This window comes from Bos taurus, chromosome 3 (assembly GCF_002263795.3).
Source record: "Bos taurus isolate L1 Dominette 01449 registration number 42190680 breed Hereford chromosome 3, ARS-UCD2.0, whole genome shotgun sequence".
Classification (NCBI taxonomy): domain Eukaryota; kingdom Metazoa; phylum Chordata; class Mammalia; order Artiodactyla; family Bovidae; genus Bos; species Bos taurus.
This window is the reverse complement of record NC_037330.1, coordinates 101,354,941-101,372,120: the sequence shown is the minus strand read 5'-3', so window position 1 is coordinate 101,372,120 and position 17,180 is coordinate 101,354,941. Positions and strand designations below refer to the sequence as shown.

Here is a 17,180-nt window from a genome sequence, read left to right as displayed (position 1 = left end):
CCCTTGATCACCACAGTGTGCTAAGTCACTTCAGTCGTGTCTGACTCTTTGTGACCCTATGGACTGTAGCCCACCAGGCTCCTCTGTCCATGGGATTCTCCAGGCAAGAATACTAAAGTGGGTTGCCATGCCCTCCTCTAGGGGATCTTCCCGACCCAGGGATGAAACCTGCGCCTCATGTCTCCTGCTTTGGCAGGCGGGTTCTTTACTACCAGCGCCACCTGGGAAGGGATCACCACAGTAAGCTCAATCAATCAACACATATTTATTGAATGCCTACTATGTGCCAGTATTGTGCAGCAGTGACTGATAGGATGATAGATGATACAGAATTCTAAGGCTGAAGCCACTACTCCTGTCTACAGAGGACCCAAGTGGGTCTCCCTCAGGGAGATGAAGGCCAATGGTTCTGGTCTTCAGGACTCCTGACTCAGCTTGTCCCAGCTCCCATCTGGTGCTGCTATCTTCCTGCTCCCCACACCGTCTGCCCACTCCACACACATCTTGCAACTTCCCTGGGTCCAGTGGCTTCCTGGCAAAGTGTAGTAGATCCTGGACAGAGCCCCCCACCTGTCAGCTCCCCATATGGCTTCCACCTCAGACTCCCTGGCAATGAGAAGCCTGAGTGAACTGCCAAGTGGGATCCTAGGGGATGGTGCTCCGGGCTTGGCGGGGCTTTACCTGCCCTTCCAGGTCCTGGGAGCACAGATCACAGCCCCTGCCCCAGCCTTCCCCTACCTTCTGACACCTCCCCGCAAAGCTCACCTTCCATTCAAGGAATCAAAGATCAATGTTGGGGCTCAGCCTCACCCCACCCCCAGCTTTATTAACCCTTCACAGTCTAAATGCCACAGGAATCAGCAGCCTGACTGCTGCACTTAGCAAACACAAGCACAGCAAGGCTCCTGCAGAGACCTGCACAGGCACTACTGCCCCCAGGATCCTGGGGTCAACAGACGGACACGGTCCCCCAGGACAGAGGCCCATGGGAATTCTCTACCTGGAGGACCACAAAGACCCCGAGAGCTGCAGGGAGCTGTACCGGTAGAGGACCCCACCCATGGACGTAGGTTGTGGGGAAGAGTCAGGCATTTATTTCTGGAGCAGAAGTGAGGTGGGGAGGGCAAGGACCTGAGCAGTGGACACAGCTGTGCATGAAGTTGATGCAGAGGGTAGTGTAATAAGTAGGGTAGTCGCGGAGGTGGCTGACGTGTGCAGACGACACGAAGTCCACGGAGCGTACCAGGACCTGGTGTGCCAGGCGTGCCTCCACCATGCGCTCCACATCCCGGGCCAGGACCACCTCGTCGGCCCTGGAGTAGAGGTAGAGCTCGGGCCAGCGAGAGGCTGCGTCGAGCAGCCTGTCATAGAAGTGCGTGTGGAAGAGGGCAGTGAGTGGCGCGAGCAGGACGTGGAACAGGAAGGCCACCAGGGTGAAGGCCACCAGGAGCAGCAGGCGCAGCGCGGCAGGACGGTGCTCTAGGACGACTGCCAGTGCCCGCAGAGCCCCCAGCAGGTTGCTGTCACCAGGACCGCTGTCAAAGATGGTGCCCACCACACGCAGGTGACAGAAGCGCTGGTGGGTCTGCAGGAGCTCCAGCACATATCGGTACAGCATGACGCCAGCGTTGCTGAAGACGTGGAAGAGCAGGGGCTCCTTCTCAACCTCGTAATCAAAGAGCAGCTCAAGCAGCTTCTGGGCCAAGACACGAAGTGAAGGGATGCCCAGGGTCTCGGAGAAGAAGACCATGTGCCAGGGGGCTGTGTATCGGATGACGATGCAGCCCTGGGGAGAGGAGAGAGGCCCGGTTGGTCCTCGGGGATGGGGTAGGGAGGAGAGGTGGGGACCAGCTAAGGTCAGAGGGGTCCAGCAGCTCTCACTTCCGCAGCCCATACTCTTGGAAGTCCTCCAGGCCCTGCTGCAGCCTAGGTGCATGCTCACCTCTCCTAGACACAGGTGCCTCCCAGAGGGGAAGGGCCACTCCAGGCCCATTTGTCGAATAATTGCTTCATGCTGCCCTTGAGGCCTAGAGCCCAGAGCTTGCTTTGGAGACCTCTGGGCTGACCAGAAGGAAGCCTTCTCACTCTGGTCTGCTGTCTCCCTCCCACCCACGACCTTGTACCCTCATCTGATCAACTCTGGCACACAAGGCCTCACTGCCTGGTGACACCCTGCTGCAGCCACTCTGCTCTGCACGGTCCCTGCCTCCCAGGGACAAGCAGGTTCCCCCAGGAGACCCAGCACCCAAGACACAGCCTGCAGGCCCAGCCTTGACCACTAGAGGCCACTCGTGAGCTAGGCCCACATGGCCTCAGTCTCTGGCCACTGCTACCTATCTCGCAGGGTCCTGTCTGGTTCTGAAGCCTGGGATCACTCCTCGCTCTCCCTGAAATTCCAAGTACAGTAAACGCATTATTCCTCAAATTCTAAAATAGCTAAAACATCTCTGGGCCTCTGTATCCCTCAATGCCTGGGTCAAAGTACACCTCAAGGTCCTCACACAGATCCCCTTCTAGGCCAGTTAGAGAAGGTGACCAAAGCCACCCTGAGTCCTAACCCTCTGCCATTAATGCGTGCCAGACACACAGGGCTCTTTGTCAGGGGACTCTGAGTTAGGCAGGCCCTGGGGTCAGACAGTTCTGGGCTCAGTTCCTGGGACCAGCATCTATAAACAGTAGAGCTGAAGAGCAATTTAACTCATCTTTCTGAGTCTGTGTTCCCTTCTGTAAGCTGGGACAACATCCATCTCATGGGATTACAGTAAAATTCAATGAAGAAAAAAAAAAGTATCTCCAGTGCTCCCAAACAGCACTTGGCACAGAGTTCCAGCTAAGAAGAGCAGTCATTAGTGGTGGCAGGAGTAATAACAAGGAGAAAATTTTATGGGCGCAGTACCTGAATGACCCAGAGCCAAAAAAAGACAGTCAGCTGAGGTTACCCTGCCACAGCCCCCTGACCTCCTCCCCTCTGGCTGGCTGTAATCACGTGAATGGACCTTACCACTCTTCCCAAGACTGCAGCAAGGGGTCACGGGTGCCACCTGGCCCCACAGCTCTGGAAAACTTCACAAAGCGCTCTGCTCCAACTCCCCAGGGGGTGTGAAATGTCTTTCCACCCACCTTCAACCTACACACACTGCCAATGAATACAAACACACTCCACACCACCACCACACACACGCGACTCCTGGGACTAAACACAGCCTCTATCTCACACCCCTTAGCTGCAGATGCCCAAATAATGAAGTATTAGGAGTTTGGGGTTGGAAAAATTTCTTCTCTACCCCCATCTCATCCTTCTGACCAGAAGGTAAAAGCACCCCTTCCTTTCCCAGGTGACCCCCACAAGCAGCCCTGCCCCCTCAACCCCTCTGCCTTCCCTGGGATCATTTTTTCTCTCCACTCAATCACTTCCTCCCCGTGCCTTCCACCCCAAGAATGTCCTTCCTGTCTCCCTCGTCACCAGCCCATTTCCCTAAGACTCTCTTCCTCTGGATTCAATCATGCTCCCCTGAGTTTATTTCTCTTCCTGTGGCCTCTCCTCCTTCCCACTGTGGATCCTCTTCATCTCCTGCTCCTCAGATCCTGGCCTCTTCTCCTTGCTCTCTACACACTCCCTGGGGGAATCTCATCCAGCCCAGAGCCTAAGGTGTCACTTCTAGTGCTCCCTGTGTCAAAGGACACACCCACCTCTACCAGGGATTGGCTGCAGGGAAGCCTGGCATTACCCTGGACCCCACCTATGCCCGTGCCCACTCCCAGTCTCTCATCCACCGATCACTCTGCCTCCTAACAAGCCCCTTGATTCATCAACTTCCCTCCACCGGCACCACCAGCCTCAAGGTTCCAGCCACTGCAACAATCTCACTTTGCAGCCTCCAGCCCTGGCCTCCTGAGTCCTTTCTCCACTGGGCAGGGAAGGACTCTGAGAAACACAAGTCTAACATCACACCCCAGCCTAAATCCCCTAAGGACCCTCCCAGCCTCTTCTCTTCACACTTGCCCTTCCTTTTGTCCTCTGTTCTGGCCATACTCACCTATTTCTTGGCCTCCGCCTGCTTTCAAGGATCTTAGTCTAATGGAGAAGTCAGACAAAGAGCCTCGCCCAGGGAGTAGAATTCAGAAGCAGCTGAAACTACTTAAGGAGTAAGGCGATGCCAGTGCACCAGGCTTGCTGGCTGAGGGGAGGCCTCCAACTCCCATCCTATTCCAGGGCCACCACACTCCTGGGCACAGCGCAGACCTGGGTCAGTGGACAGAGGCTTGGGGAGGGGGCCCTAGCTGGCCCTTCTCCCAGGTGACTGCCGCTCCTCCTCAGTGCAGGGCTTCCAGCTCGGGGGGTGGGCTGGGGAGTGGTCTGTACTGCCTCCTTCCCTAGGGAGGCCTGGGTGAGGAGCGCAGGGCCAGGCCAGTGGCCAAAGCTGTGAAAGGGGTACTCAGGCATAAGAGGCCCTCCCAAGGCTCACTCCAATCACCGTAATCTCTATATCCAACTCTCGTGAGGCCTGAGATGATGCAAGGAAACCTCAGGCCTGAATTCTTCTCCAGAAGACCCTTCTACCCTGGAAACATGAAGGTGCCAAGCTCAACCTTAAGACAGAAACTCCTGGTGAGACAAGGAGGAGGCCCCAGGAGTCCACACTATGCCCAGCACACCCGGCCCAGGCTCCTGCTGCCCAGAAAGGCTTGAGGTTTGGGCTGATGCCTCAGCCAGGAGCACAGTGGAGATGGTCTGCCACCGTGGGGCTTGGGGTGGAAGAAAGGGGGAGGGCAGGGGGCTGGAGGGGACAGACTAGGCCACAGAGTTGGCTGCAAAGAGTGATAATCCTGCCAAGTCCCCACGGGCCCAGCATCTTCCTCACAGGCCAGTCCTGGTGCCATTCCCAGGCCTGTCTGGTCCCTGACTGGTGGTCAGCCTCCACGGCAGCCTGGAGATGAGGGCAGCCAAGGCTGAGAGGGCCCCTCCAGAGGGGCCCCAGAGCACTGGGAGTCCACACGCCTGCAGTACTCACCCTTTTGTGATAGATGGCACTGTACTTGGCCAGGTTCTTGTCAGAGCAGCCTCCCCAGCCCAAGAGAATCACCAAAGGCAGTCGAGTCCCAGCCTCCTTCCCACCTTGGTCAGGGCTGTTCTCTGAAACACAAGCAGGGTAGGACTGTCAGCCGTGAAGTTAGGGTGTGGGATGGGGTGATTGGCCCATCCACAGCTGGTAGCAGGGAAGTGCCAGGGGCCAGGCCTAGGTAGGCATCCTTCCAGCCCCTGTGCCTCAGGTGCCCGGGAGGCTCCTTCCTCTGTCCTTCACTTCAACTGGCTTTCAGGCTTCTCAGATGGCACTGCACGGTAACTGGAAAAAGCCACCTGAGGGCCCCTTTCTTTTCTTTCAGAGACACAGCCCAGGTGAGAAAAATGAAAAAAACACTTCCTCCATGCAATTTCACCTTCTAATCCCAGGATCAGCATACCATAGATATTAACACAAGCCATGGGCTGAATTCTACCCATGATCTGTTTTCATATGACCTTTGAGCCAAAGATAAAAGTGCTTTTTACATTCTAAAATAGTTTTAGAAAAAAAAAATCAAAAGAAGATTTTGTGGTGTAAAAATCATGAAATGTAAATGCCCACAAATAAAGTTTTATTGGAACACAGCCCAGCTCATTCATTTACATAATGTCTATGGCTGCTTTCAAGCTGAAACAGCAGAGATGAGTAGCTGCAACAGAGACCACACAGTTCACAAAGTCTAAGGTCTAAGGTACAGCCCTTTACAGAAAAAAGTTGGCCGGCTCCTGTTCTAATTCTACGGACAGATGGAAGAAGGGGGTTTTAAAGAGAAACCGATAGGGCAGTGTAGGTGGTGAAGTGAACCCCTACCAAACCAAACCCTGTCCTGACAGAGAGGAATAACAGTCAGTATTTACTGAGATTTAACCCTCATAGCACACTACAGGGAGAAGGAAATGGCAATCCACTCCAGTGTTCTTGCCTGGAGAATCCCATGGACGGAGAAGCCTGGTAGGCTGCAGTCCACGGGGTCGCACAGAGTCGGACATGACTGAAGCCACTTGGCAGCAGGCAGCACACTACAGGGAATATTATTACAGAAGAGGAAACTGAGGCACAGAGTGGTTAAGCTACTTGCCTAAGGAAACACAGGAAGTGCAGAGCTGGGAAGCCGGTCCTGACTCCCCATCCTAACTAACCCATTGGAGGTGTTCTGGGCCGCCAGCCCCGTCCACCACCAGAAGTACATCTTGTCCCCTGATGTGCCGAAGCACAAGCCAGCTGCCTCCTCCATGGCTGCTTCTGGAGGCCTCCCCGCAACCATGTCAGTCAGGCCTCCTCTCATTTTTTCCCACCAAGGAAGTACTCACACCCCTCGGGGTGACTTCTGTTCAGGGACTGTCTGTTGCCAGTTATCTGCCCTCCTGAAAGGGCCAGGGTTTACTCTTCCAAGGATCAAGCCACTTGGCTATGCTCAGCTGCCACCCAGAGATTTATGGATGCTGGTGGTGACCTGGCAACAGTAAATTTCAAGGCTAGTTAAGAAGATGGTAAACATAAATCACTAACCTTTGGACAAAAGGAAGACAACAATTTCCTGTGGAAATTAATGTGATTGAAAAGTTCAGTGTTTCTGCTCTCCGGTGGTGGTGACTCTGGCCTTTGGAGATTAACTGCCCAAGCCCACGGGGATCCAGGGCTGGGCTACAATTCAGCCTGGAGCAGGAGCTGCCAGCGCCTCAGTCCCATGCTGACCCCTGCCAGCCCTCCCAGGCTCCCCTGACACTGACCTCAGCCTCCAATAAGAGGGATGGTTCCACAGCTCTAAGTCAGGCCACTCAAAATACTGTCTCCAACTTTCTTGGCCTGGTCCTTGGCCAGGGCAGTGGTTCGCATGCACTGGCCTTTCTCTGCAGAGGCCCAACCTTACTGGCGATGGCTACCCATAAGGCTCAGGCTGCAGCCACCTCACGGGTGGTGATCAACAGCTACCATTTGGATCCACCTTTGACCATCTGAGGTCCAGCCACTGGATTTCTGAGACCTGCTTCCATGCAACTGTCTGAGTATGGACTCCCCTCCCCCAGCACTTTCCTATGGTGCTCCCCTCCAGGTACCACCACCAAAATATCAGCAAAGGGTTAGGGGGTTCATCTCAAATAGAGAGAAGGCTGAAGGAGGTCACATCCCCTGGTGACTGCCCTGACCAGCAGGGGTGGCGCATTCCCAGACAGGGAAAGTTCAGACACTTCCACTGGCTCTCTGACCTGCCCCTCCCACCATGGCTGGGCTCTACAACTCCCCTTTGTTCCACCTCAGATTTTCCTGGCACCCTTGGATTCACCAACGCAGGTAGGAATGACTTCACCAGACACGCCTCTCACAAAGAAACTCAGAATACGGACACCCTGGACACTCTGCCTCTTACCGGAGCCCAAGCTTTTCGTAAGGTTCCTAAAAGGAGGGAATTCGTGCCCCAACTCCAGCCAGGCCCTCAAGGCCGCCTCTCCTGAACCAGGAGGTGCCCCTCCTACCCAGGGGCATCTCCCGTTCCCCCAACACAGTCTCCTCCCAGGATCCCCTTCTCCATGCCCTTCCTAACTTGGAGCTTTGTCATGACCCCCTCCCACTGGAGCCACGCTACCCATTCAGATTCTAGACATGAAGTGCTATCATCCAGAAAAGTCCAAGGTGCTCTGAGACCACGGCTGAGAGAGTGATAGTGACATGTTTGCTGTGCTGGTCTTGAAGGACCATAGGAGCATGCCAGGTAGAAAGAGGGCATGAGCAGGGGCAGAAGGTGATGGAGATGTTACAGTCACTCTGGAGCACAGCAAGCAGTCCTGGGAGGCTAGAAGCCTGGATGAGGGAACAACAGTGTGCAGGAGAGCTGCTAAGAGTGGGAATGGGGGGCCTGATCCTGAAAGGCCCCCAGGCCATGCTTACGAGTCAGGATTTTATCCGGAGCAGTGGAGAGCGAATAGATTCTGGAACTGGGGGAGTGGCAAGATCCAATCTATACTGATTAATGGCTTGCACAATTATTTGAATAACATCTGTCACCCCTCAGCCAGAAGGGTCCCTGAAGGCAGGAACCAGGTTTGTCACACTTAGTGCCACATTCCTCGTGTCCAGGACTGTAGCTGGCCCGTCCAGGCACTCAGCAGAAACGTGCTGAATGAATGAACACATGCTTGCAAAGTGAAGGATGGATCCAAGGAGAAAGAGCTGGCATTTCTCTTGTTACCCATTGCCCTTTCCAGAGTAATAAAAGTAATTGCTATGGCTATTGTTATTTATTGCCACATCCGGATCCTGTGATTCCTCCACCCTCTGTAAGAGCCCCTGCTCCTTTTATGTTCCTCCCATTGGTCACCACCCTCTCCCCTTCCCACTGCTGACATCTCCCAGCCTCTGACCACTGCCCCTCAGGCACTGAAGACTCAGGCACTGGCCCCCATCTCCCATTTCTACACCAAGACGACCATAGCCCTGCAAAGGCAATCAAACCCACCTCAGTCCTAAACCATCATAAACTTCTCTGAATTTCGCATCTCCTTCCACCCCTATCTTCCCCTCTTTCCCATCACCAAGAAAAACAATAACAGCAAAAAGAGAATTGTGTCAGACACTATTCTAAGCACTTAAAAAATATATATATATATTTATTTATTTGGCTGTACTGGGTCTTAGTTGCAGTATGTGGGATCTAGTTCCCTGACCAGGGTTCAAACCCTGGCGCCCTGCATTGGGAGCACAGAGTCTTAACCACTGGACCACCAAGGAAGTCCCTAAGTACTTTATATATCAATTCATTTAATCTTCACAACAATCCTATGAACAAGGTACTGTTCTTGTCTCATTTTACTGATGAAAAACTAAGCCACAAAGATAATAAATAATTGGTCAAAGTCACACAACTAATAAGCAGTGGAGCTAGATTCCAAACCCAGGTGGTCATCACCATTATCCCGGCTGGCCCCTGGGTAAAAAAAAAAAAGCCCCCAGTCTTAACCAAATCTCTTTCCACTTAGCTCCAAACCTGCACCTTTGGTTTTCTCTGTACATCAACAGATCCAGCACTGACCTCTTCCACCTGCTCCTCCTCACAGACTGGCCACCAAAGTCAGAACCTCAACACATGCTGCCTCATTTGGTCCCCCCACCATCCTAGGAGTTAACTATTATTGCTATCCCCATTTTACAGATGAGAAAACTAAAACACAGAGACAAGAAGTCTCTCTCCCCAAAAACAGAGAGCCAGGAAGTGGCAGAGCCAGCATGCCCCTCTGAACCACCACACCACATTGCCCCCTGCCTCCAGGACTGCACACACGGTCCTCACTCCCCAGCCCAGATGCTGATAATCCATGTTCATGCTTTGCTAATGCCCATGCCCCCTGCTGAGTCAGCTCACTGCTGACATCCAAGAAGTTCCCCTTGATGCCCTCTCCAACCCCTTCTCACCACTTCCCTAAATCACTAGACAGGGCTAGATGCCCCTCGTCTATACCATCACAGCACCACCATCACCATCCCACTGTGCTTATCCACTGTGCTGAAAGGTGCCATTAGGAATAAGTCAGAGATGACTGTAACATGCGAAACAATAGATAGTAAAGGCCTGAACCAGGGCAGTGGGAGACAAGTAGGAAGGGGGAGGGAAACGATAGGAAGAAAAGAATCACAACAATTCTGGTATGTGTAGCAAAAGCCTCAAAAACATGCAATCTTTGACTTAGTGATTCCACTTCTATGAAAGAAAAATGCTTAATCTATGACAGAAATATTCAGGAATATCTTAAGCAGATCATAGACATAAATATAAGAGCTAAAACTATAAGACTCTTAGCAGAAAATGTAAAAGTAAATCTTTGTGACCTTAGATTAAGGAATGGTTTCTTAGACATAACTAAAAGGAAAAGGAATACAAGAAAAAAACAGACAAACCAGGACTTCACCAGCATTGAAAATTTTTGTACATCAATGGATACCATCAAAAAGCTGAGGAAACTGACAGAATGGGAGAAAATATTTGCAAATCATATATCTGATAAGGGTTTGTTATCCAGGATATATAAGAATTCAACAATGAAAAGACAAATAACTCAACTTTAAAATAGGCAAAAGATTTGAAGAGACATTTCTCCAAAGAAGATGCATAAATGGCCAGTAAGAACATGAAAAGATGTCCAACATCACAGTCATCAGGGAAATGAAAATTAAAACCACAATGAGACAGTATATTGGATCCATAGGATGGCCATAATCAAAAAGTCAGATAACACCAAGTGTTGAGGATAAGGAGAATTCAGAACCCTCATATACTGCTGGTGAGCGTGCAAAAAGGTACATCCACTTTAGAAAGCTGTTTGGCAGCTCCTCAAAAACATTAGGCAAGAAGTTTCCACATGAACCAGTACCTCTACTCCTAGGTATAAGACCCAAGAGAACCGAAAACATATGTCCATACAAAAACGTGTACATGAATGTTCATTGCAGCAATATTCATGACAGCCAAAAAGTAGATACAATCCACATACCTATGACCTGTAACAGGTGAATAAAAGGTGGTATATCCTTTCAATGGAATACTACTTGGTGATAAAAAGGAATGAAGCACTGCTACAACATGGGTGAACCTTGAAAACGTGTTAAGTGAAAGAAGCCAGACACAAAGACCATACATTATATGATTCCATTTATATGATTTATACAAAATGTCCAGAATAGGCAGATCCATAGGGCAGAAAGCAGATGAGCGGCTGCCAGGAGCTGGAGGCAGGGGGAAATGGGGAGAGACTGCTAATGGTTCAGGGTTTTTTTTGCAGATGATGAAAATGTTCTGAAATTAAATAGTGCTGTGTGTACAATCCTGTGAACATCCTAAAAACCAACGAATCACACATTTTAAAAGAGTGAATTTTACAGAATGTGAATTATATCTCAATATTATTATTTTAAAAATGAATAATAACACATTAAGCAAAAAAGCAAGTTGCAAAGAGTATGTACAACAGAATCCTATGTACATACATACATGCACACCTACACATACTTATGCACAGAAAAAAAGCATCAGATATTGATAGCAATTATTCCTGGGATTAGAGGCAATTTCTTTTTCATGATTTTTTAAATTCACAGTCTAAAAATCCATTGGTATCACTTTTGCAATGAGAGTTAAAAAAAAAATTTTTTTTAAAGGTTGGGGGGTATCCAGCAGAGTCAATAGTGGTGAAGAAGTCAAAGAGATCATGGATGCCCAGAAGTTCCTTGGCAAGGCTCCTCAAGCCTGACACTTCTTAAGTACCCCACATTTAATCTCAGGGGCTCTCTGTCCTCTGGACTTTTCTCAACAAATGACACTGACACCGATAATACCAGAATTACAGATACATACTATATTGTACAACAGTTCAAGTCATAAAACTGGAGCATAAATTAGATTGTGTATATCCCAGGGGCATGTGGGGAAGACAAAGGAAAAGGCTGACAAAGAAAAAGGATTTGTGGAACAATATGTGCTTTTCATCAGCAAGCGGGACTCAGAATACAAAGAACTATGTTTTCTTCTTAAAATGCAAAGAATCAAAGGATCCTCAATTTCCTTTACTCCCAAGAAATACTTTCTAGAGTCTTAGAGTTCCTATATTTAATCCAAATTAGTTCATTTTAAATTTACTTTTTTTTTAACCTTTTGGAATAATAGTACAGAAGAGTAGCATGGTATCTAGGAGTACCGACCATATAAACCCTATCTGGGTTCAAATCTCTGTCTCTGCCACTAATAACCATGAAACAGACCTTGAGCTAGTTCTCTAAGGTTTAATTTTCTTAACTGTGAAATGAGGATAACAGAACATAAGACTAAACAAGAAAATGACTACTGAGGGCTTAGCATTTTTACCCTAGCACAAAGGAAGAGTTCAATGAATTGAAGTTATTACTTCATGAGGAATGCATGCTCACTGTAGAAAAAGTAGAAAATGAATATCTTATACAACTGGAATCATACCGCTTTGTAATCTGCTTTCTTCCATTTAGCAATGTATTGTGAACATCTCTCCCTGTCGGTTTATATATTTCTACACCATTCTTTTTAGTGGCTGCAGAGCAGCTATAGATATTTCGTAATTTATGGTGACCAAGCTCCCATTATTGGACACAGTGTTGTTTCTAATCTTTTGCTGTTATAAAAGTACTTTAATGGACATCTCTTTCTTCATGCATGTCCTTAACTGTTTCCGAGAAATGGAACTGTCTTCAGGCAGCACTTCCTGATGGCAACTGAAATATGCATACACAAGCTTTGGAGTGAGGCTCCTGAGTTGGAACCTGGGATGACTTGGGGCAAGACACTTTACCTCCTGTTGAGCTCCTGTTCCTCATCTGTAAGATGGGATAAGAGTACTCCAGATCTCACAAGGTGGTCATGCTGCTGCTAAGTCGCTTCAGTTGTGTCCGACTCTGTGCGACCCCATAGACGGCAGCCCACCAGGCTCCCCCATCCCTGGGATTCTCCAGGCAAGAACACTGGAGTGGGTTGCCATTTCCTTCTCCATTGCGTGAAAGTGGAAAGTGAAAGTGAAGTCGCTCAGTCGTGTTCGACTCTTACCGACCCCATGGACTGCAGCCTACCAGGCTCCTCCATCCATGGGATTTTCTAGGCAAGAGTACTGGAGTGGCTTGCCATTGCCTTCTAGAGTAATAAAATCATATGAGGGGTTCTTGCTGAACCTGGCGTGTGAGCAGGGCATGGTCAACAGTGTAAGCCCAACAGAAACCACAGAGACCTCAGGCAAAGGGTCCTTGAGGTCTGGAGCTCAGATCCAGGGCCTAGCATGACACTTGGCATAAAGCAGACAAATTAGGAAGGGTTTCTATTAATGAATGAAAGAAAAGAAGTCATGATTCAAAAAATGAACAAAACTCCTCTGCTCAGAAAAAAAAAAAGCAGCCCTGGGGTTCACACAGACAAGAAGAGTCTAGTTCAACTCGGCACCTGGGCCTGTGAGGCCTCGTCGGTGTGACAGCTCTTGAGGTTTTCTCTCACCCCTGCTCCTGAAAGCACACCCAGGCCTCCTGCCAAGGCTACACTCTTCTGGGCCCCGCTCAGTCCCCCAGTGCTCCAGCTCTGCGCCTTCTGCTGCTCCCTATCTACAGCTGTAGGTCCAGCTTGGGCCACTCTTCTCCAGGAAGCCACTGACCCCTGCAGCCCACCATGGTGGTCCTAACTACAGTCCACCCCATACTGTTTCCCTGGCGCTGGGAGAAACTTCCTGGGGGTCAAGACAAGCTCTTCATTTCTTCGACCCCAGCCAGCGCTCAGCCCAAGGGTAGACTGACAACGAAGCCTGGGCTCACAGCAGACCTATCGCTTGCCTTCTCTGTGACTCCCCGGAAGGCTAAGAGTGAGCCCCTTGTCCCAGCCCCATTAATTTTGTAAATCAATTATTTGTAAAAATGTTTATGGAACCTGAGAGCAAGAGGATGCCTTTAAGAAGTGCCTGTGCAAGCCGCAGAGGGGCCCTAGGGGCCCTGGGGCAGGACTTGGCTGACCAGTCTCTGGCTGGGAGGAGGGGCAATGCAAGCCTGGCCTGGATGGCAGAGCACCTCGGGCGGGGCCGGAGTACTGCCAAATGTCTCCCTTCAGCTCTTCGGGCACATCTTCCTTGCCAGGCTCTGGCAACAGTGAGCCAAACCCTCCAAACAACACGACAGGGACCCCTGCACTGGGGGTCCTGAGGACAGAACCTTCCCCAAGGAAATGAGAGAATACCCAACTCTCATTAGGAGGGTGAGGGGACCACTGGTCAAAGAAGAGTGGGTGGGAAGAGGGGAATGCCAGGTCAAGGGATCAGCTTCGGCAAAGGACCAGGTAGATGATCCTTGTTAGGCCCAGTCAGCCACAAATAACTGCCTGGTGGGAATTCCAGCAGAAGGACCCTGAGTGATGAAGGGCCCCAGATCTGTAGCTGCCTTCCCGCTAAGTATGTGCCAGCAGCAGCTGCTCGCCTCTCTATCAGCTCACAGCAGTGCCAGGCTCTGTGGCTCTAAAGCTCAGTTATGGGGGAAACGCAATTCCAGAAACCAAATATGACCGTCCTACACACTTCTGCACCTTTAAACAGTAAGTGCAACAGAGAGACAATCTCCGGACCCCCAAAGACTGTCGCTCTGTGAAGCCACATCAGCCGGGAAGGGAGCTCTCCACAGACAGGAAGCAAAGAGATGTAGGGGGTCACAGTGCTGTCACTTCCTTCTGAGGGGTCCTATAGCCTCGAGTTTGGCTCTGAGGTACGCACTTGGAGAGGGAAAGGCATGATGAACCAAAGCCAGTGCAGAAGGCAATCATAAGGAGAGGGTTATTAGAACCACACCAGAGGAGGAACAGCTGAAGGCCTTGGGGGTGTTTTTCTTGGAGAAAAGAGATGAAGCTGTCATCTTGAAAACAGAGGAAGACAGACTACCTTGCTCTGTGTTGTACCCACCATGACCTCCTAGCCCTGCAGTTACCACATCATTGTGAAACCACCTCCTTCTAAATACTGTCCTCCCAGAAGCACAGGTCCTTGCAGGGAGTCTGTGTGTGAGTCACTTCTGAGGAGACCAGCAACTAGCCCACAACCAGGACACAGCAAATGCTGACCTGAAAGCAGATGTGACAGGAAGGCCTACTGTGGCTCAAGAAAGGGAAGCTTTCTAACAATCCAGCTGCCTTCAACAGGCCAGGATATGTGGGAGGAAGTATCCTGTCGGGGAAGGGTCTGGAGCTAACAGCAAGCTCTCATGACAGGAGAAGGATGCAGGACAAAATGGCCCCCTGAGATTTCTTCCAATTCTAGGACCCAGCCCCTTGAGGCTGGGGGAGAGCCACCAGGGGAAGAAATGTACTGAGAGCGCACGCGCCAGGCTGCACACACAGGAGCACACATACCTGCTCCACGTCAGTCACTACTTCATCAACCCTCAGTGCCGTGAGGTAGGCGCTCTTATCACTTCCACTTTACAGTCAGGGAATCTGAGGCTCAGAGAGGTTCAATAACTTGCCAAAACCAAAGAAGAGCAAGAGGTAGAACTGAAACGCAAAGGCTGCCCACTGGGGCTGAGGAACAAACTTCTGCCCTCTTGGCCACACAGAAAGCAGCTCCAGGCCTTTGCAACTAAAGGTGCTCCAAGGGCAATAATCTTTTAAAAAATTATTTTAAATAGTTTTTTTAAATATTTTATCTATTTGGCTGTGCCAGGTCTTAGTTGCAGCAAGTGCCAGGTCTTTAGTTGTGGCATTCGGGATCTAGTTCCCTGACCAGAGACCGAACCCTGCCCCTGCATTGGGAGCCTGCAGTCTTAGCCACTGGACCACCAGGGAAGTCCCCAAGGGTAATAATATTAATTGACTTCATCTCCCGCTGATGCCAAGACTTTCAAAAGCATTTTTACATCTATAAGCCCAAGAGCCCTTGGCCACAGATCTGGCTCTAGTGAAATACAACTGGTCTGGGGCTACCTGCTCTGTCAAAAGCCTAGGGGTTGCACTCCCCTCTTAGACCCCATCCAAGGAACACAAGCTGCTATGCAAGGGGTCTGGGAAGGCTCTCTTGAAGGAAGTAACATCTGAGAGAAGCGTTAAATGATGAACCAAACATGGGAGCGGGCAGAGTGGGGCAGCAGAGAGGAAAAGGCATTCCAGACAGAAGAAATAGCAGGAGCAGAGAGAAGCAGGAAGGGTGTGCAGAATCACAAGCAGCTTGGGGAAGCCAAAACACAAAACTCAAAAGTGAACGGTGAAAGGATATAGTGAACAAAGAGGTAAGCAGGGGCTGTTAAATGATGGACTTTGAATGCCATGCTAAGGAATCAGGACTTGATTTATCCTGAGGGCAAAAAAGTCACTGTAGGGTTCTAGCTAGAATAGTGGTAAGATCAAAGCTTTGCATTGGGAAGAGGGCTGGGGTGGCAGAAGAGGTGAGGTGTAGCTGGTGGTAAGACTGGAGGTGTGAAGATGATGTGGAGTAAGACAGGCAAGACCTGCAGCTTGAGCTGGGCTGTATGACAAGGCTCCTCTACCATAATTCACTCCCAATCCGGGCCAAATTTTCCATTCTCTGGAACCCCAATCCGACTCACAGACTACTAATTCTGTGGCCCTGCCACACTCCTTTCTCGAATATGACTGTAGGGAGGAAAATAAAGCTAATCACGAAACTCACTCAGTGCGAAGCATTATGCTGGGTCCTTTACACAAACAATCTCAGTTGTGCAACCAACTACCGTCAGAGGGAGGTTACTGTTGGTACCCCCAACTGTGCAGATGAGGAAACCGAAGTTAAGAGCTGGAAGCCTACCAACGGTCAGGTCACGCAGCTACTGAAGGGAGGAGTGGGGATTTGAGCCGACTTCTAACTCACAGCAGAGACGGTTCTGCTGACTATACTGCCAAGGAGAGTGCAGAGGAGGGAAGGGTGAAGGTTCTGTGTCCTGGGCTTCTCCATGGACCCTGGGGAAAACAGTGGATGGAATATAACGAGTGGAACCCCCTAAGCACAACCGCCAAGAAAGGACAGCAGTGGGAAACCCGACTCCAAACAAAGAAATCTGGATGTCCCCTGTCCTCGGCAGCCTTCAGTTACTGGGAAAGAAGCGAAAGCTTGGACCTGAGAACTAAAGAGACAGAAAAAAGGGCCCCAACCTGGTCGGAGGTGGGGGCGGGCGGGGGGCGTGTGGACTCCGAGAAGGGGCGGGGCTCGGACAGGGAAAGCGCCCTGGGGGCGGGGCTTGCTAAGGGGCGGGGCTCTCTGGACCCGACAAATCTAAGGACCTGCCGGACCCTATGAGGAGATGGGCCGCGGGAGGGCGGGGCCGCAAGAGGGGCGGGGCCACAGCTGTGCTTGCAACCCACGGACTCCTTAGGTCACCTACCCACGACTGGACCCAACCCTCGTTCCATACCCTGACTCCGGCAGGGCTGATCAGGGATCTCGATGGTGTAGTCCAGCTGGGCTGAAGCCATGGTGAAGGAGCCGGCCCTCGGCTTGGGCCTCCGGCCGGAACTCCCGCTCGCGCGCCTGCACCTCACCCAAGCCTCTCCTGGGCACCGCCCAATCACCACCCACCTCCCTCGACGCTACCCAATCCCTGAGCCGCGCTCTGTGACCTCTCTCCCTAGCAACC

The 17,180-nt window shown here is 50.8% G+C and overlaps 1 protein-coding gene across 3 annotated transcripts; it reads right to left on the bottom strand.

The window, feature by feature from the left end:
- Nucleotides 1-245: 245 nt before the first annotated feature.
- TMEM53 (transmembrane protein 53) lies at nt 246-17,109 on the bottom strand. Of its 3 annotated transcripts, none has more exons than XM_024989647.2 (3): nt 16,929-17,109; nt 5,013-5,134; nt 246-1,786 (listed from the first exon to the last, which is right to left on the bottom strand). In XM_024989647.2, exons 1-3 carry the CDS (start codon nt 17,017-17,019, stop codon nt 1,085-1,087), a joined length of 915 nt encoding a protein of 304 aa, XP_024845415.1. In that variant the 5' UTR covers nt 17,020-17,109; the 3' UTR covers nt 246-1,084. The 3 variants fall into 3 exon arrangements, with proteins under 3 accessions (XP_024845415.1, XP_059740795.1, NP_001033661.1); XM_059884812.1 differs by lacking the exon at nt 16,929-17,109 and adding an exon at nt 12,374-14,430; NM_001038572.1 differs by having other exon boundaries at nt 1,072-1,786; nt 16,959-17,061.
- Between the last annotated feature and the right edge of the window lie 71 nt (nt 17,110-17,180).

Excerpts from the sequence above, each read along its gene's own strand:
- TMEM53 (XM_024989647.2), bottom strand. The coding sequence starts at position 17,019 with ATGGCTTCAGCCCAGCTGGACTACACCATCGAGATCCCTGATCAGCCC. Across the intron at positions 5,135-16,928 it reads AGGGTTGGGTCCAGTCGTGG|AGAACAGCCCTGACCAAGGT; the intron begins GTAGGTGACCTA and ends CTTGTGTTTCAG. Across the intron at positions 1,787-5,012 it reads GTGCCATCTATCACAAAAGG|GGCTGCATCGTCATCCGATA; the intron begins GTGAGTACTGCA and ends TCCTCTCCCCAG.